General features: G+C 40.3%; 1 protein-coding gene across 4 annotated transcripts in view; it reads left to right on the forward strand.

The window, feature by feature from the left end:
* The window catches only part of dachc (dachshund c), a 42250-nt gene extending 25185 nt beyond the window's left edge, over positions 1-17065 (forward strand). The window contains exons 4-12 of one of the 4 annotated variants that reach the window (XM_061690846.1): positions 3182-3363; positions 3733-3762; positions 4312-4435; positions 4526-4639; positions 10720-10895; positions 12366-12516; positions 13456-13587; positions 13778-13849; positions 16720-17065. In XM_061690846.1, coding sequence (XP_061546830.1) covers positions 3182-3363; positions 3733-3762; positions 4312-4435; positions 4526-4639; positions 10720-10895; positions 12366-12516; positions 13456-13587; positions 13778-13849; positions 16720-16757 — 1019 coding nt within the window. In that variant the 3' untranslated portion in view covers positions 16758-17065. The remainder of the gene's footprint in view (positions 1-3181; positions 3364-3732; positions 3763-4311; positions 4436-4525; positions 4640-10719; positions 10896-12365; positions 12517-13455; positions 13588-13777; positions 13850-16719) is intronic. The other 3 variants (XM_061690847.1, XM_061690849.1, XM_061690850.1) reach the window with 3 other exon arrangements.
* The last annotated feature ends 3208 nt before the right edge of the window (positions 17066-20273 follow it).

Raw genomic sequence — 20273 nt, forward strand, 5'->3', positions numbered from 1 at the left:
AATGGTAAAGTCAAGTGGAAACACACAAACACATGCATACAACACAGTTTTGTTTTGTTTGTTTGGTTTTTTTTTTTCGTTTTTTTTTTTTCCTCCATAGCGCCACCCCACTGCCTTCTGGGAAGGGTAGAGCCCCTACTAGGGCTCGAACCACCACAAAGACGGATCTCGCGCACACACAAATGCATGCGCACAAATGCTGAGTGTGACACCTTTCCGGGCGAGAGCGAGCAGCCATTTGTGCGTTTAACAAGATCTTCTGGGAAATTTACAACGACTGTTTTGTTTACAGTAATGGTTTGTTTGGATAAACATGAGAGAGCCACTTTGACTTTTGATGTTTTTTAATGAAACATAAGAGAGAACGATGGGAGGGCCAGAGAGAAGAAGGGGCGGGGGAGAGGTGGAAAGTTGGAGCGAGACTGAAATGATAGCAGGAGGTGGAGGTGTTGGGGGCGACGGAGTCGAAGAAAAATGCACACAGTGGCTGCTAGTTCATTGTGGCAGCAGCTGGTTGTTGACATCCAGTCACATTTTCTTTTGTTTGAAAGCATCCAGTGTGCCAAAACACCAAACATATGTTCACTTACTCACCATGCATTCACCTCCATCTTCCTTATTTTGTTGTTATTCTTTCCTTTTTTTCTTTGCAGTTTGCCATTTTGTATTGCTGTTCAAATGTGTAGTGAGTACGGAGAGTCACCTTGAGATGAGTTCTTCCTTCCTTCCTTCCTTCATCACATCCGTTTCTTTTTTCCTCTGTTCTTCCTTCCTCACTTCTCTGTTAATTTATTTGCCTTCCTTTCTCCATTCACTTCATCCCTTCCTTCCTGTCTTCTTTTACGTCTTCCTTCAGTCGGCCATTGAGTCTCCTTCCTTTATTTTCCTTTACCTCCCTGTTTTCTCATTTACTGTCATTCCTCCTCTGCTTCCTTCCTTCCTTCCTTCCTTCCTTATTAGCTTTCATTTATATTTACTTTCCTCCACATCTTCTTTCTTCCCCTTTCCTGGGTTCTGTCCTCCACTTACTTCTTCCTACCCTTTCTTTTCTTCCCTCATCTATTTTCCTTCTGCCCACTATTTACTTCCTTCCTTACCAACTCTGTCCTTCCTTCCTTCCTTTCCTGCCTTCCTTCCCCATTTACTTCCCTTTCCCCAACCTTTCTTCTGTTCTTTCTACCTCATTTCATTCTTGCTTCATGTATTTTCAGTACTCTTTTCTATGTAGTGTATCTTCCCATCCTTCCTTCCTTTGCATTCCTTCTTTTCATCCTTTATTTACATTCAATCGTATCTTCAATTTCTTTATAATTTGTCTTTGTTCCCTTCACATCCTTCCTACCTTATGCCCCCTGTTTCCATTGCTTTCTTCCTTTCCTCTCACTCTCCATTCCCTCTTCCCGTTCCGTAGCTGTCCTTCCTTCATTCCTTTTTTCTCCCTAACCCCCTTTCATATTATTTATGACAACTGTGCAGAAAGGCGACCGACATTGTGTTTTTTCCCCTCCTTTGTGTGCATAATTACCCATCATGCATTGCTGGCCCAGCACCAGCACTGCCATCAGCTTCTTTTGTTCCACTTCCTCTCCGTGTGTGCCTTTTGTTTTTGCTTGTGCCTTTATTAAATGATAAATATTTATGTCAAAGCCTTACTGCCCCCCCCACCCCCACCCCCCAAATGGAATTGTTTGTGTCCTGAACAGAGGGACATCAACAAGCCACAGGGGTGCTGTTGAGAGAAGGGATTTCCCTTGAAGCGAGTCAATTCTTGACTTAAAGAGAGCTTTGTGAACAATACATCGGCCGAGATGAGATGAGGTGTGCTTGGAAGTGGCGAAAGCACGTCAGGACATCGAAAGGGACAAGTGGTTGTTGGACGCTAGTGAGGCGGACAGTGAGAACATCATCTTGTCTTCGTCTTTGTGCTGTCGTGAGCTCAAAAAGAATATCAGTTTAACGCAATTGAGGAAAAGTGGAATGCAGAAACTATCCCACTTGGGGATCACGAAGATCTCAAAGTCTTCAAACTAGCAGCTTTTAGTCCGCTTTAATGCTAGGCCTACTCTTGTTTGCTTTCCGCCTTGATGCTGTTCACTTGGTCAGGTGTGAACACAGTAATAATTACGGATTGGTTCTGTTGCGGGTCTTTCCTAAAACGCGGGAAATTTCAGGCAACGTTCTATAAACTTTGAATGTACAATTCAGTTAAGAATTTTTTGAAATGACATAAACCTTCTCAACAATCACACTGACAACGAGAATATAACATACAAATATATATATAACAAACAAATAACCAACAGTCTGACCGACTGACTGACGGACTAACTAACTAACAATCTGATTGACTAGCTAAACTACTTACTAAGTAACAAACTAAGTCATTGGTTAACGACTCAACAATCTTACTGACAACTAAGCAATTACACAAACAACTAATCAACAATCTGATGGAAAACTGACTAACTAACTAAACAAAAACAACAATCTGATTTGACAACTAACAATTTAAAAAAATAATCAACAATATGACAGACAACTGACTAAGTAATTAACTAACTAAACAAAGTGACTGACTGACTAAAACAACAAATAACCAACAATCTGATTGACTATCAAACCTACCACAACAAACGTTTTGCAGAGCAATTATGACAGTTAATGGGAATTGACTGGAACTTGTATCACATACAAATCTAATACACATTTTGTTTAGTCAGAAGCAGACTTGTATGAACAAATGAAATAATAGAAAAAACAAATTCCGTATTTATGTAGGACTGCACAGTGCACGACAAAACAATTCAACAAGATTTTTAAATCCGTTTAAACTGACAGATTTGTTTGATTTTTAAATATTTTTTTTTCCAACGAGAATTATTGATCTACAACCTGAAAATTTCCAGTATAAAACTCCAGTTGATTCGCATAAATTCCTGTGGTCTGTTACAATTTGTTTGTTTGAAGAAGCCCTGACTTCATTATATGAGTAAGAGTGCCGTTCCTTTGCATTTTCTAGTTTTCTGGAGTGCTTGAATGGGTTTAGAAGCAGACTAATCATCAGTGGGTTGTATTGTACCTCACCAGACACCTGAAGAGATTACAAAATTCCCCCTCTTATAAGTGTGTGTGGGGAGGGGGGAAATGAGCTTCTTCATTTTATTGTTTTCTTCCTCTCAAGTTCTGGACCAGTTGCCCTTCATGATGATGTCACATCCCCTGATCCCGGCCAGTCTGGCACCGGCCTCCGTTTCCATGGCGATGGGCCAGATGAACCGCTTGAGCACGCTGGCCAGCATCGCCAACATGGCGCAGCTCCACCACGCCAACCCTGCCGCCCGGCCCCCTGCCTCCGTCATTAAGGTGAATGTGCACAGACGCTTGTCGACCTAAAACCGAAAATCATATTGCATCGCTGACTATAACCATGTTGTTTCATTGCTTATGGCCAGTCACATAGACTAATTTTAGTCGGGAATCATACAGTGAAAATGAAAAGTTGACTTTTTGATCTTTTCTCATATTATTATGTCAGCGTGTTCCACACAATTGCATTTTGTTAGTTCAACATGAAAAACATACAGTACAGTATAGCCAACATTGTTTTTGTGTGTTTAAAACATTTTCGCAACAGGATGCCATAAAAGTTTTTTTTTTTTTTTTTTTTTTTTCAGTGTATAAGAAGCGCTACACTGTATTTGAACTGGACTATTTTTGTGTGTCTCCAAATAGATGCAGCAACTGACATGGTGCACTCAAAAGGTTATATTTTTCCATGAAAGAAATATGTATTTTTCTAGTGTTTAATGTGAGGACATGCCCTTCCCTGAAGAAAACTAAACTTTTTGAAGTAAGCCAAACTATATAGTTTTAGTTTTTAGTTTTCTTGATACTTTTACTACAAAATCGTACTAAATTGTTGTGAGAACAGATAAATTTATTTGACATTAATACATGTGACCAGAAAGTATGACGCCAAACTTGTGCTTGCCAGAAGCAGGACATCTTAATTAAAAAAAAACAACAACAAAAAACATGCACTCCTGATTGCAAGGAGGAAGACTGTTTTTCAATGGCTCACGGTTTGCTCACAGTTTAATTGCAACTATCCCAAATTGTTCTGGACAAAGCTTTAGGATAAAATTCACATCACATTTTCCATTTTTATGAGACCTGCATTCACCGGCCAATCCATTAGGTACACCTACCTAATAGTGTGGTTGTCTTATGAAATGAGAATGGATTCAGGGTAAAATTGTGTTTTGTCACATTGTTGGTTTCAGAAATGAACGTTCTCTCATTTGCCAATAGGAGCGAATGCATGACGACAGCCCTTCCCCTTCCCCCTCGCTGGAGGAAGCTCAGATGTCGTCCAATCACAGCAGCAGCGTGTCCAGTTCGCCCTCTCACACAGAACGTGCTACGGAAAACACACGTATGTCCTCAACCTGTGTTTCCCCAAACACCGAGTGATGGTAACGACCGACAAATGCCGGTATTGACTTGGTATACGTTTTGACTTCAGACCAGCTCCACGATGGCGTCACATTAAGTCACTGCGTGTTGGCACAGTCGGGGGTCAGAGAGTCGGACTCGATGGAATACAGCAAAGAAAGCAAAAGGGGGCGCATTGACAAAGGTAAGATAATGTCATGTGGGACATACATACGTACAAATAGGAATTGAACCTAAAATAAGAAGTTGGTTAGGTTTAAAAAGTAAGGCTCTAACTGTAAAGGTAGAGTAGGCACAGGCACAAAATGTTTATCTTTTAAATGAAGCTCATCTATTTTTTATGTCCCAAAATTTTTTTTTTTAAAGTATATAATGAAACTTGAAATAAAGTTATAAAAGTTCTAATATGAATTTTAATAGAAATTGAAAAAATAATATTGGAGGAACAAAAAATTTGGTTTAGGGAGAAAAAATGAGGGATTCGGGTTATGATGGTTAGCGTTAGTGTTAAGGGTTCTGGTTGTGTGGCCTGCCGCGCACTAGGCAACGCAAATAAACTCAACCGAACGGTCGCGCAGTCTGCTGGGTTCTGCAACTAATTTTCTTGAGTGGGCCACCATCTCTAGTTTTTCTGCACGTCAAAATTTGAATCGCAGGTGAACTGCGCCGCAACGTCGCGGATGTAACATGAGCTTTCATGACAAAAATGTGTTTCCGAATATGAAAAAGAGGTTAAGACAAGACAAAGCTGATGTCATCAAAAAAAAAAAAAAACATAACTTTGCGATGTTTTAGGATGCTCACATTAGAACCTACAACATCCACTTTGGGTCAAACTGTTTTTTTCCGAGATTTTCTTGTCACTGCAATTAATCATTTGTAAATGCTAAATCAGTAATGATTATTCCACGGACAAATCAATAGGCAGGGAACAAAGCTTGCCAATAGGATGTTTGGATACTTTGAATAATCCATGCAAACGCTGTGTCCTTTGCAGGATTTTCAAAAACTGTTTAAGTAACTTTTTTATATATGTATATTATTTTATTTTTATATTTATTTTGTTCCTTTCATGAAAGTAGAGAGTACAATACAAAATGATGTTCCACAAAACCATGATAACTTTTGATTCAACACTTTTCATGATTGGAAAAGAACAGTAAGAAGAATATGTTCTTCTTTATATCAAAATTGTAAAAAAATATCAACCTTCGTCTCATTACACACACGCTAAAACGCATTTAAAAAAAAAAAAAAAAAAAAAAAAAAAAAAGGAAGCGAGGTGGTTTAAACATCTCTAAATTTAAATAACCAGTCAAATTTCCAAAGCACACTGGTAATTGTAATTTGTCTCTCTTTATCATTAAAAAAAAATTAAAATATGGTGTACAATCCTTAAAATAGTTCCGCTGAGAATTCCAAGATTCTACTCCACCAACAGAAGTGTGCATTTGTTTTAAGGTAGTCCGAGCAACAATATCATTTCCAAACAAGAAGTCGATGATGTCCTTCCGCTCCCCTGCCGAGAGCGAAGGCGAACAGTTCTGTCCAATGGCGTGGCGTTAGCCCGGCATTTGCCGGGGGCGGTTGGGGGGCCGTGGTCTAACGAGCCGGGCAGCGCTCCCGGACCTCATCTGCATAACGACCCGCCTCCCTGTCGTTAGGGCCCCAGCGTCGACTCGGCGCTGCAACGTCAGTTTGTTTGCTTCTCTCTGTCCTGGAGCTTTGCATTAGCTTAATGAGGACTGCTCAAGGACAAACAGTCAGCAGAAAAATAAAGAGGGGAGCGCCTGTGCAAATGTATTCTAATGCCGAATCGCATTATTCCGTAAATCAAATCTCCCAAATCACAAAGGCATCCTCAGGTAAGTTTTTTTTTGGGGGGGGGGCTGTCAGGTCGCAGTGAACATATTGACAAAGACGGCGACGGTGGCACGCAAAGGCCTCTTTCGGGAGGACGCCGCATTTATGCAATTGACTTTGAATTGATTTTCCCGCATGCAAATAAAGCCTGCGTACATTTGCCGGATTACATGCTTCTTCTGCGGATTGGGGGGAGCAAAGTTTTCAAAGGGCACTTCGGCGCTGTCATTCTGTCAATCCATTGTGCTTAAATCTGTGTGTGTGTGTGTGTGTGTGTGTGTGAGAGTGAATCAGATTTGGCTGTGTGTGCTGTTTCGCGCACGCTTTGAACAACGTATCCATGCAGTAAAGATCAGAGGCCATCCCTGACACCTCACTCCCATTAACCAAACATCAGCAGAATTTTATTCCGTCTCTGTCTCCCCCGCCTCTACTCACCTCTCCTCCATCCCTCCTCCCTCTCTGTCTCTCTCTCTTCCGCTGACTGGCAGTCTTCACGTGGTGATGCTCGATGCCCCCTGGGGACGGCCGGGAGAGGAATAAGAGCGGAGGAAAAAGAGCAATGAAGTTTAAGAGGGGGAGAGGGGGGAGAAAACAGACAGTGACCTTGGTTAGGTAGATGGGTAAATGATCAAACGGGCCAGCAGATGTGTGTGTGTGTGTGTGTGTGTGTGTTTATGACTGATGTGTGTGTGTGTGTGTGTGAGAGAGAGCGGGAGAGAGAGTGAGGTAAAGTAGGCGTAAAACAGTAACTCAATAAAGGATCAGTCACATCCAAGGAGCCTTGGGAGCCCACGCTGCTGACTGCGCACTTCATCGGGCTATCAGTATGTATGTGTATGTGTGTGTACGTGTATGTATATACGTGTGAGCCTGTGTGTGTTTGTGTGTCTGTGTGAGCCACAGGAGTGTCGTTGGATGCCCTCCGCTGAGCTCGCCAGCACCTGCTAATTACCTTTCTCAGCAGAGCAATGCTCTTAGCTAGAAAGTAATAGACGAAGGTGTATGCGTGTGTGTGCGCGTGTGTGTGCGTGCGTGCCTGTGTGTGTACGTGTGGTTGGAGGGGGTGAGTGGTGGGGTGGCAATGCTTCTCATCTGTGAAACACCTTGAATGTGACAGTTGCCAAGATGTGAGGCCGAGGCGGGAGTTTTTTTTGTTTCTTTTTTTTGGGGTGGGGGTGGGGGGTGGTGGGGGGATTGAAAGATGCTGCGGTCAGCTAAGTGGATAAAACACTGTCATTTGTCACAGATAGAAGAGAGAGAGGAAAAAAGTGTCAGGATATCAAAGTCCACGTTTAAGCTCCACTAACACTCCACCGGCGCTCACGAAGCAAAAAAAAAAAGTGTCTGACACGGATTTAAAAAATGGCACTTTTTCATCACCATGCACCAGAGGCAGAAAAAGTACTCATACTCTGTACTTAAGTAGAAGTACAGATATTTGCATGGAAAAAGACTGGTATTACAGATTCAACTCCTTTAAAGGGGGAGTTCGCAGTGTTAAAACTGCTCGTAAGATTTCAATGAAGCTTCACTTCACTAACAGCGGACCGCGGGGCGGTGGGGTCCTGACTCAGTTTCCCTCCTATAGAAACGCAAAATAATATGTTTAGTTAGCTTTTTACAAACGGGAGACAAGGGGGCTAGGTAAAAGGTATTTCCGGTCGTACGTTATTTACGGCGTGCCAGCAAGTGCGCGATCCGGGAATGTCACCGGTCGACACGGAATATCAAAGATCAAAAACCGAAAAATACAGCAAGATGTTTGAGGAGCTTAATCAGCATTGTGTCATCTCCTCTAGTAGTGGCTTGGGTCAAAGATTTTTTTTTAACAAAAAAATTATGCACTGCAGCTTTAAGTACAAAATTATGCTACTTTTGGCTTGCCCACAGAAGTAAAAAATAAAAATGTATTTTTACTTTCAAACAAATCTCGAATATCTTTTTTAGATAACTTGGGAAAAAAACAACAACAACAAAAATCTCTGAATACAAAATGCTGTCCCTCTTATTAACTTGCACAGTGCTCGCCAAAACCTCTCGACACAGCTTTGCTACAAGCTAGATTCTGACAGGATAATCAGGAAAGAACTGACAACTCCTGCGTAAGCAAACCAAAACAACAAAACACTGCAAAATTAGCTAACGATCACAACTGAAAATATACATCAAAAAATATTTGCGTCAAAGTCACCGTTTTGCATGACGTTCCTTTTCACAAAAAGCTTGTTTTCTCCGTTTGTTGGTCACAAACACATGTTTTTGGTGAAATCAACCTATGTTTTACTGCTGATTTACTACAGAACGAAAATAGGTAGAAACAACTTTTTTTTCCTGGTGAAAAAAGAAAGTCTAGTCTGTGTTTACATATTCCTAAAACAAAACATTCTCTGGGTCTTTAAAGATAAGTCACAAATTCAAAGTGCTATAAAATGGCGTAAGGACGAAACAAAGTATTTGTACTTTGTTACTTCCCACCACTGCCATGTACAGGGCACACGAGTGCTTCTCACGTGTCCAAACAGATGGTCATCCATAATGCAGCTTCTTCTTTGCTGCTTTTTATGGGCCACGTCAAGCTCTGATGCATTATCAATAGGCGCGGTGCCATGTCATAAAAGAGAAATCCTCAACCAGGACAAAGATTAGTGTAAACACACATTTAATATGTACTTTTATCTGTTTACAAGGAATTCACTCAACAAATTAGAAATTTGTAAATTATTCAAATGTGTTGCAGAGAACAAAAATATAATTTGGATGAATTTGTTTAAGTGTGGCGAGTGCTCTGCTCACGTTAGTCACAAGAACAAGACTTTAATGCAGAAGTACTTTATGCAGCAGCTGTCAAAATGTGGCACGTTGCAATAAAAATGCTTTACAGGCAGAATAAAAAAATGTCTTGGTGATTTATTTGGGTGGGCCTTTCTCTTTTTTTTTTTTTTTTTTTTTTTTTTGTTGAAGTTGGAGAGCCTTTGTTGAATTCAATTAAAGGCAAAATATAAATTGGAAAGCGGTGCATTACAGTGTACTTCGGCAGAACCAAAATCAGCACAGTGAAGACAATAAAATAATTTTCACTCGTGTCGTCAACACATCATAAAACCCCCGCAAGCACGAGGACAACATGCGAACTCCACACAGGAAGGCCGCAGGAGGGATTTGAACGCAGAACTTCTCAAATGTGTGGTAGATGAGCTTACCACTATCTACCGTGGTACCCTTGGATACATGTCAATTTTCCATATTACAGTTCTTTCATGACAGTGGTGCCTTGAGTTAGATGTTACAATACAATGCTCATAACCCAAAACACTCGTTCTCCATTGAAAAGATTGGAAATGCCATTCACTTAGTCCCAGCCTCCCCCGTCAAAATAAAAGTTTGCAATGTGTTAATAAGAAAAATAGCACTCTATAATATTGTACTTCACAAAAACCTACAGTGATGACATAATCAAATAGAATGTAAAGAAAATTAACAGTTTTTGCTTCAATTCAATGGTCATTGTGCTGCTCCTTCTGGTGTGCCTGCTTTGGCCACCTGGCGGCAGTGTAATACATCCATCCATCCATTTTCTGCGCCGCTTCTCCTCACTCGGGTCGCGGGCGTGCTGGAGCCTATCCCAGCTATCATCGGGCAGGAGGCGGGGTACACCCTGAACTGGTTGCCAGCCAATCGCAGCAGTATTTTACAGACTTACAGATATACTTTACACGGATCCGGTCTCAACTCAGTAAGCCGCAGTAATATTAATCATTCTTCACAGAGGATAAAGAATGTATGTCTGTGAGTATTGTTATATTATTTCTACGTGTTGCTCTACCGTTTGTGTTCAAATATCCGTTTTAACACAGTGCATTAATGTCCCTTAGCTTGTCTGTGGCGTTTCCCTTTATATTAACAGATGTTAAGGCAAAGTTATGTGGTTGTTTTAAACACACAATGTGTGATTTTCTTTAAGTTGAGTTGAGTTACTGCCACCATAAAGTGCTTGCATCTAAAATCTTTGCTCACAAGTCAGTGCAAAAAATTGCCCATCGGGTCACTTGCATCTCAAGGTACCACTGTATGTCCATTTTAACATCAGGAAACAGGAAATCTTCACCTCTATATGAAAACTTAATGAATTCAACTCGTAAAACCCTTCACTGATGCAACAACTACCTTTGTGAAATAAGTATCTATTACAGGTTATTGGATGAATGTGGAAATGAGAAGTGAACAAGCATGTGAATGCTGTGCTTTGGACTTGTGCGGAACAAAAGAGAAGTAATCCACACTATATCAGGTTTTGGCACAGCATGCAGGGATCACGTCTTTTGTTGATTTGTTCTTTTCAAGAGAGTAAAAGTGCCTCCTTATTCGGGCCTGATAAATGTTCGCTTAAATGTCTCACAGAATCCAACCCGTTGGCCGGTGATAGACAAGTGTACCAACACCCCCCGCCGAGCAGGGACGGCTGCGAGAAGGCGCCGTACCCCGCGGGACAGAAGCTCCCAGCAGGTCTCCACCACGCTCCCTTCATCTTCCCGGAAGGCTTGTGCTCCATAGAGACCCTGCTCACCAACATCCAGGTGAGGCTCTGCCGGGGCTTTGTTGCCATTATCATCATCGCCACTATTATACTCGAAGATGAATAGAAGGGCGATGACGAGACGCTCTTTTAAGAGTCCCCCGGATGGTAAATAACAGTGTAGGCAGACATTTAGGAAATGGTCAAATTGCAATGGGCGTGCGATGACCTGCTTCTAACATGTTACATGTCTTTGTTATGGAGGAGTCACCGCTAGTTTGGTTTTCACTCTATAAAAAAAAACAAAAAAAAAATAATAATTTTTCCACCTCTTCTGACCCCCCAGTACGAAGATAGCTACACTTATACCCACACTTATAAAAATATACTTTCTTTAAATAAATAAACTATGCATTTTTAATAAATAAAATAAACCACAAATGATTAATTATTGAATACATTTTATATTTTGTATTCTTATGAATTATAATTTAAATCCCCTAAAATAGCGAAATGGAGAAATAAATACACGACAAACAGGAAAATGACTGAAGAATATTGAGAATAAATGAATCAATAAAACTATAACAATATATATAGAAACTAAATTAAAATAAATACATAAATATATATTATTATACTAATAGTAAAATGCACAATTAAACCAATCCCCCAAACCAAAAAAAAAAAAAAGAATCAATAACTTGACATCCTTGGCAGGGTATAATATTCTGTAAATATAAAAATTAAATTAAATGAATGTCTCATAATTATTTCACCAAATAAATAACCATTAAAGCATCTTAAATAAATTTTAATAAATGTACATTTTACATCAATATTTTAATTATATTTTTATTTTTGTTGGTTTTTATTTTTATATGTTTCATGTGTACAGTATTATACAATTTTAATATTAAAAAATATGTTTTTATATTTGTCTTACTTTTTTAACATTAAAAAAATCTCATCTCATTTCAATATTTATTGCTATATTGGTATTGAGACATTTGTCATTTACAGTATAAGAAGCCAAAACACAAAAGCTCCTATCCGAAAAATTTCCTTTTTTGAGAAAATGCACTAAAAACGTGTTTTCTTGCAGAGTGCTAGATGACATCTGCCAATCATAAAATCCTGCAGAAAGAAGGTTTTGTGTTTCGGCCATCGTTATATATGTATTTGGTAATTTGTCAATTAAAAATACTTACTTTTAAATAAAGATATTTTGCTCCATAAATTCCACCCTACGTATGTCTAAGATGGTTTGGTATCCTTCCGATGTTAATCTCTGGTCCTTAAGTAGGTTTTCATTGCATTATGACACTTTGGATAAAAAAAAAAACAAAAAAAAACTCCTTTTAGTAATAAGCGCCGATAAAAATTGTCCTCTTTTGAACTATTCCCCCCAACTAAGTTTAGATGTTTTGTTGGGCCGTGAGCGGCTGCTGCCAAATGTTTGCCGTGGCTCCTGGCTGGTGGTGTTCAGCGTGTAACCTGTTGTTGATGTGCGCCCGTGTGTGTCTCCAAGCAGGGTCTGCTGAGGGTTGCCATAGAAAACGCCCGGGCGCAGGAGAAGCAGGACCACCTGGAGAGGACCGAGCTGAAGATGGAGCTGGTGCGCGAGCGAGAGCTGCGAGAGACGCTGGAGAGGCAGCTGAGCATGGAGCAGAAAAACAGAGGTATGCCGCCAAGCCCCCTGCGACCTTTTTATGTCTCTTCATATTTTTGGAGTTAGTGGGCTGTGTAGTTTGCTGTGATGTACACAATAATAAACATATTGTCAAGTGAATGCATTTCTAACAAAACTGATTGTCCAAGTAAATGAGTCAATTTTATTTATATACTGTAGCACTTTTCACAGAGGACTCACAAAATGTGTCACATAGTTATAAAATAGTTATACAAAATACAGAATCACCGAAGCATCAAGTGGGCAAAACAGAAACCGAACACAAACTTTTCAGAAGTCATTCTTCTTTTATGTGTTCAAAAGTGTAACTATGAGTCTAACCGTTTCAAAATCTCAGACAAACGAATAGATTGGACCACAAGGTGCCGCTTCGAGGTCAGATTTGGAAGAATGTCATGTTTAATGGCACATGACCAGAGAGAGCCGATCAAAAGCATCGGCATTCGAAAGAAGTGACATGAAAAGACAAAATCTGAGCTTTTTCATCTGTTTTTCTGATGTAACTAAAATTTTATTCATGGCAATTTCCAAAAGCAACTGTATTTCAATTACTCATTTTCTCCCAGTAGTGTAATGGATTACAAGTAGATACATTTTAAATTAAAATATTTGCATGATAACAACCTAGTTACTCCCAACATCTATTTTACTTATATATATATATATATATATATATATATATATATATATATAATATGTTTAAAAACTGGGTTTTAATCAATTTCAATGTGCAAAAAAAAAAATCTAATAATTAAAGTGTTACTGTTCGAAGCTAACCTCCTGTTACAAAGAGTGAGTGCAACAACACTGACCTAATGCATAATGATTTCATCTGACTCTTCATGATATGATGTCAGCCTACAGACGGGCCAAAACTAATAGATGGTTTCATTGTTATCACTTTTCCTCCTCCTGTGCTTTCTTTCAGTTATCATCCAGAAGCGACTGAAGAAGGAAAAGAGGAGTAAGAGGAGACTTCAGGAGGCCTTGGAGGAGGAGGTGAAACTCCGAGATCAGGCAGAGCAAGGCTTCCTGCAGCATGCCGTTGGCGCGCTGTCGGGTACGCCGAAAACACAAAGCGTTCTTTCTTTTCCTTTTTTTTTTTTTTTTTTTTTTTTTACGAAAATGTCATGTCAACAAATGTTTACTCGCGACAGCCTTGACTGTTCGTTAGCCTTATAATTAACTTCCTTTATTCATTAATGACCAAAGCGCAGCACATCAATCATCAGCCGCTTCTCTCCCGACAGAGTCTGTGACCCAGGACGCGGACGTTGTCAAGCTGGAGGACGACAGGCTGGACGCTAACGCAACAGTGCAAGGTATTAAACAAAAGAGCTGTCTGACTGCGACTCACAACAGCTTGTGTCCTTGTTAGTGAGCTTGAACTCAACTGTGATATGATGTATCGTGCTGCATGTGCAAAAAAAATTACATTTGACATGGGCTGCAACACTATTTTAAAAAATGAGGGTGGGGATGGGCAGCGTGAAAAGTGGGGAAGTAGGGAAGTGGAGAATTATGTTGTTTATTTAAAACAACCACCTAACTTTGCCTTTAAGTCAGCTAGCATAATTCTAACCCATAATGACACACCATGACTAACGAATAGCAACTATGTGGCGGTGTTGTAATGCTTAAGGGATGGCTAATGGAACACGAACGGTGTAGCAACACATAGACAGACAATATAACAATATTCCCAAGCATATATTCTTTATCCTCTGCAAAATATTACGACAGATATTACAGACTTGATTCAAATTTATGCTCGCAACACAAAGCAACAAATCGACCGAGCGGCAGCTCGTAACTGGAAAAACTACGTTCGGCCACTTGTAAGCGAAGGTACCACTGTATATTCAAAACTGTAGACAGGAAGCTCACAACCAAACACATAAAACTCCCGCACAACACCCTTGGCCAGAGCTAGTAATTGATCATTTTTGCCCACTCAATGCCTCACTGATCAGTCTGCTGGAAGGACCTTTGAGTGATTTTTTTTCTCGCAGGGAGGCGCAGCACTTCTGAGAAACACCGCTGAGCACGACTCGCTTGACTGCGCCTTCTGTTTTAATGCACCGCGACGTTTAATATATTTATTATTTGTCCCACGCTATTGTCTCCACGGCCATTGGATTAACGACACAATGCAACGTGTTGGACAGACACAGAGAGACAGAGAAGAAAAGCTGAAGTTCCTGGCTGTACCACCTCTGTTCTACCCCCCACCCCCCAAATCCCCCAATGGAGCGAACGCAGGGCCCGCCGCAGCAGTCAGCGAGCTTGTTCCAAGGAGCTTTTTTTTTTTTTTTTTAATTGAATGCCAGTGAAGCAAGAAGAGAACTAGCCACTAATTAACGGCTGTCTTAATTGTTCTCGTGATGAGTTTGTTTGGACATCATTTGCATAATTAACACCCAGTAATAAATCATTTAAAGGAGAATTGTCTGTCAGACGGCGGGGGCAGGATGCGCTTCCTTTGTGCCAGGAAGTTTAATCGTGCAGAAACCGGGATCAAATGCCTTAAAAAGAAAAAATTAAAACAGCTTTCAGCTGAGCCTCTCTTATTAACAGTTTTTTTTTTTAATAATGCTCTTAGGTCAAAACAATGTAGGACCATGTACGTTAATTATCATACTAACGAATTGATCGCGCAAAGCATATTCTGTCATAAGGAATCCCACCTGATATCTGTTGTTTTCTCCTGTGTTTGCCTGAGTTTCCTTCAGGTATTAAGGCTTCCTCCCACATTCTAAAAACATGCATTTTAGGTTCATTGAAGTCTCAAGCCTAAATTGTCCATAGGTGTGAATGGTCATCTTTCTGTATGTGCTCTGCAATTGGCTGGGGACCTGTCCAGGGTAAACTGCACCTCTTGCCCATAACTTTCACCCGCAACCCTAATAGAGGGAGGACAAGTGCTATCAAAAATGAATGGACGGATGTTTGAATGGTGTCCTAAGCACCTGGCAAAAGGCCCTCTTGGATTCACTATAATAATTATTTTTGCCAATCTACCAATATTACCTATTTTTGCACTTGTGTGTATCCTGGTATAAGTGTGTGTTTTTAGGGGTTCCAACACAACTCCCCTGATAATTTCACTCAGTTGGGAACTTGGAACATGAGAAAGATTTATCCACTGATGCCATTTTCAGCAGTTGACATGAAATTGGGTGGACTTGTCTGTCAGAACAGTCGGTCATTTTGATTTGGGCGTATCAAATTTGGGCACATTCCAGGGCTTGTACTTTGATAAACTCCTGCTGAGGAATTTGACAAATTGAGCCGCAATCGAAAGCAGGTATCCTAGACAGGTGGGCGACTAATGTGGGCGTAGCATATCATCAGAGCTTGATTATCATTTCGAGATTTCACGTAAAGTAAAAAATAAAACTCACCCCCTGACACCAGTTTTACCAATCAACACCAAATTTAGTGAGCATCTCTATTATAACAGGACACATATAAATGTCTCAAGTTGGGCCATTTTGGTTTGAAGCAATTTTTGCGCGATTCCAGATTCCAGAGCTCGAACTCCTACTAGAAAATTGGTCCAGATATGTCCATGTCAGACATGTCCATCATATCAGGACACATGAAAACCCTGAAAGGAACCATGCCCGAAACTGAAGAGGAAGTCGTCCATTTTGGTTTGATGCATCGATTTGCGGTGAATTGCAGGGCTTGTACTTTGATCAACTCCTACCAGTTAATTGTCCCAAATGAGCCCCAATAGGAGCAGGTATACTAGACAAATAGATGACACTAAATTGCCAAGCATTTTTGCCTAGGCCATCAATTTATGGGTGAAAAACAGCATCAAAATGTGATTATCATTTCGTGCAGTCTCGGAAAGTAGAGGAAAAAATTTAGCGGCGGGCACCAGTTTCAGCAACCACTATGAAATTTGGTGCATGGAAAACTCTCAAGGGCCCGTGCACGAAGTTGAAGAGGAAGGCAGCCATTTTGGTTTGATACATTGGTTTTGGGCAAATGTCAAGACTTGTACTTTGATAAACTCCTATAAGGGAATTGTCCAAAATGAGCCCCAACCCCGATGTTATATTGTGAAACATTTCTTTCTACCCTGTCCTATGTGGGCAGACTATGTCGTCAAATCTGATGATCATTTGGAGGATTCACCATAAAAACGCTTGAATTGATCTTGCGTTTGCATGTCTTTCAGAGGGCCGAGTATTCCTGCAGACGGCTGGGATGTATTGAAGAAACACACTTTTGACCTTTTTCCACTGTTCTCTACCTTTAATTTATTGCATTTATTACCCAATCCTGGACTGTAGTAGCTGCAATTCCTTTATTCTGATGATGCGTTTGTTTGTGTTTCTTTCACCCGAGATCCTATTTGACGAGGAGCGTAGTTGTTATTTGTCTGGACACAAGTGAACGGTATAACTTGTAACCCAGCTGTGTACATATATAGTTATTGCTTTATGTTGTTATAATCCAGAAAAAGGCATGTTGTATAGTCAGTACATGTATGGTGTATGTTATGCAGTAGGGCAGTTTGACAAGACAATACAAATACTTTTTAATATTAAAATGTGTCTTTGCCTCTCCATCTTTTTTCTCCACATCACACAAAGCATTTTTTATTACGGTTGACATTTTACCATTAGAAACATGAGAATGTGGGGCGGAAAAAGTCTGGAAGTACATTTTTTTTTTTTTTTTTTTGGATGATTATAAGTGGATTCTGACCATTATTTCTGGGAATATACTTGGTAGAATACATGCCATTTGGAACAAAGTATGTGCAACATGATCAGCATGATCAGAATTTTGGGCCCAAAATTTTGTGGCAGTGTGGTGTAGGATTGGTTGACACATCTGCCTCACAGTCATGAGATCTAGGTTTGAATCTCTAATGAAACATTTATTTCTTTTATTGAAACTTTATTTAACGAGGTAAAAGACCAGTTCAGTGGTGACCTGGCTAGTCAAAGTCAATCACATACAACAACATTAGATACAATCAGATCCAACTATCCACACAACAAATGATGACCAAGCACTATGAAAAATATGAATGGGTGGGCGTAACTTTTGTGCTCTAATCTGATGATAGGCAACTAAAAAAAAAATTAATATGGACGTATACATCCAGGGTCTCCATTTTCTATGGCTCTTGTAGTCCTCACTAGTGTCGCAAGTGAGTTAGATCCAAGCTGGTTTTGAACGAAAGAAGCGGGGTAGACCCTGGGTTGTGTGAGGAAGCCGGAGAGCCCAGAGAATAAACACGTAAGCATGAGGAGAACTCGCTAACTCCACACAGGAGGGCCCGAGCCGAGATTCGAACCTAAGAACTTAAAAATGCCACATTGTTGTCAAATGATGGATATAGATAAGGTAAATCGTTTCAATGCAGAATTTCTTCAAATGTTGTGATTGAATATTGAGAGCACGTTACCCACTCCTTGTGGTCATGTTACATACAGTACAAAGTTGCCTTAAAACTGAGTCTTTGGTTTTCCTTCCTCTGCCGATACCATGTTAAAGTTGGGTAATTTTTGGGTTACATAACGCTAGATCTGTTAAGAGGTGGCAAAAAAAAAAAATCACCGTAAGTAGAAGTACAGATTAAAAGAAGACTGCTAAAATTAGTACTGATTAAATAGGTGTCGAAAGTACATATATGTGGAAAATCTGCTTAGAGTCAATATTTGTACTTTGTTGCTTCTCACCACTGGAGCTGATATATGGATTTTTTAAATGTGGCATTTCCTGGAAGAGGTGACACACTGTGTGCTACTGTACTTTTTGTCCTCCTTAAATACGCAGTGTGACTCACAAATGGATTAACGAATGAGTCATTGCCTTTTTTTTTGGGGGGGGGGGGATGACCACATAGAGTTAGGCGAGGTGTGGAAACGCTTTAGTGTGTCTTCATTGGGCACAGTTCTACTGTTTCATACTCCCTTGTCTTTCATTTACACACATACACGCGCGCTCACTGTAACATTGTCCTGCTGAAAGATGTGTAATGGAAAAGATAAATGGAGGATGAAACTAAGGTGACAGGCCTGACTGTGTATGCATGTGTCTGTGTGTGTGTGTGTGTGTGTGTGTGCGTGTGTGTGTGTGTGTGTGTGTGTGTGTGTGCACAACAGAGCAGCAAACCATCTGCTCATCTCCTCTTAATGAACAAAGCAAACAGCAGGAGTCAAGGCTGTCTCCAAATCTGCTCTCTCTTTATTGGCACACTCACACACACATGCAAACATGCACGCACGCACGTACACATCTTTGTGCCGTTTAATCTGATTATCTTTGATTGAGAACAGGGGCAAAGCAACCTTTTTAGACCCGACTCCTACGCCGGTGACAGAGAAGGTCTGAAACACAATTAGCAAGCTGTTCCTCGCACTCAACGTCTGACCACCGGCAAGCAAATAGAGCTAATGGGCAGGAACTAACCAATGGGAACTAACGGGCCGCTGCGTCCCCGTGCACGCAATACTATTAGACAGCTGTTGTACTTGGACATAAGACGGCGCTCAAGGATCAATCGGAGCCACCAGAGCCACACATGAGGGCCTCGTCCCCTACGTTTGATCTGGAGTGACGCAAAGCAGCAGGGCCTACTTGCAAGGAATCTGCACCGTGACAAGTTATGACACTGTGCGCATTGAGGCTACATGGAACAGATGGCCGGAAGTGCTACGTACAGGTGCAACAATAATAACATGGAACACAGTTAAGACTGCGTTATTCAGAGTGGGTGGTGAGATGACTCACCAGGTTTCCCTTTATCGGGAAAATCACGTGGGCAAAAAATACTGTATGCTTAGACGGTAAATCCCAATTTCCATGCATCCATGCATCCTTTCACCGTACCGCTCACTTGGGTCATGACTCTTGGGTGTGCTGACTTTGAGCAAGAAACGGGGTACACCCTGAACTGGTTGACAGCCAATCGCCGAGCACCGACTGTATCAACAAACAAACATTCACACTCACATGCACACTTACGGACAATTTGGAATCTTCAATTAACCTGCCATGCATGTTTTTGGAATGTGGGAGCAAACCGGAGTACACAGAGAAAACGTACGCAGGCACCGGGAGAACATGCAAAGGTCAAACATGGAAGCCGGAGCCCGGATTTGAATCCACGACCTCGGGAATGTGAGACCAATGCGCTAACCAGTCGGGCAGCATGCCACCAAATCCCAATTTCACTCCCACATATAGATTTATCCTAAATTTAACATGCATTATATAGATAAAAGTACATCTCTTAGTAAATAACTCAATCGAAAGTTGGACCACAGTCCCATTTACCAGAGGAACTTAAATGTAACATGTAAACAAAATGATATATTTGTATGTACATATGTATGCTTTCTACTTTGTGGATCGAAAGTCGATGAAAAATCATATTTTTGAATCTATTACACTGTTTATAAATACTACTGCTACTATTATAATATTATTTTTGTATTTTTCAATATATCATACTGGTTATTATTAATTATGATAATATATAGAAAATGATGGTACAATAATATTTGTTTTTAATGTATTACACTGATGATGATGGTGACGATGATGATGAAGATGAATGATTATACTCATTACTGATATTGTTAAGTAGTAATTAATAAACACTCCGCGGTGTCCTGTGTGCTACTGACTGCAACACCTGAATAAGAACGTTCGTTCTTTAAGACTGTTATTATTTTTTTCAGTCTTTTCAGGTTTAAACGCAATGAAACACTT

This window comes from Phycodurus eques, chromosome 11, assembly GCF_024500275.1.
Source record: "Phycodurus eques isolate BA_2022a chromosome 11, UOR_Pequ_1.1, whole genome shotgun sequence".
Classification (NCBI taxonomy): domain Eukaryota; kingdom Metazoa; phylum Chordata; class Actinopteri; order Syngnathiformes; family Syngnathidae; genus Phycodurus; species Phycodurus eques.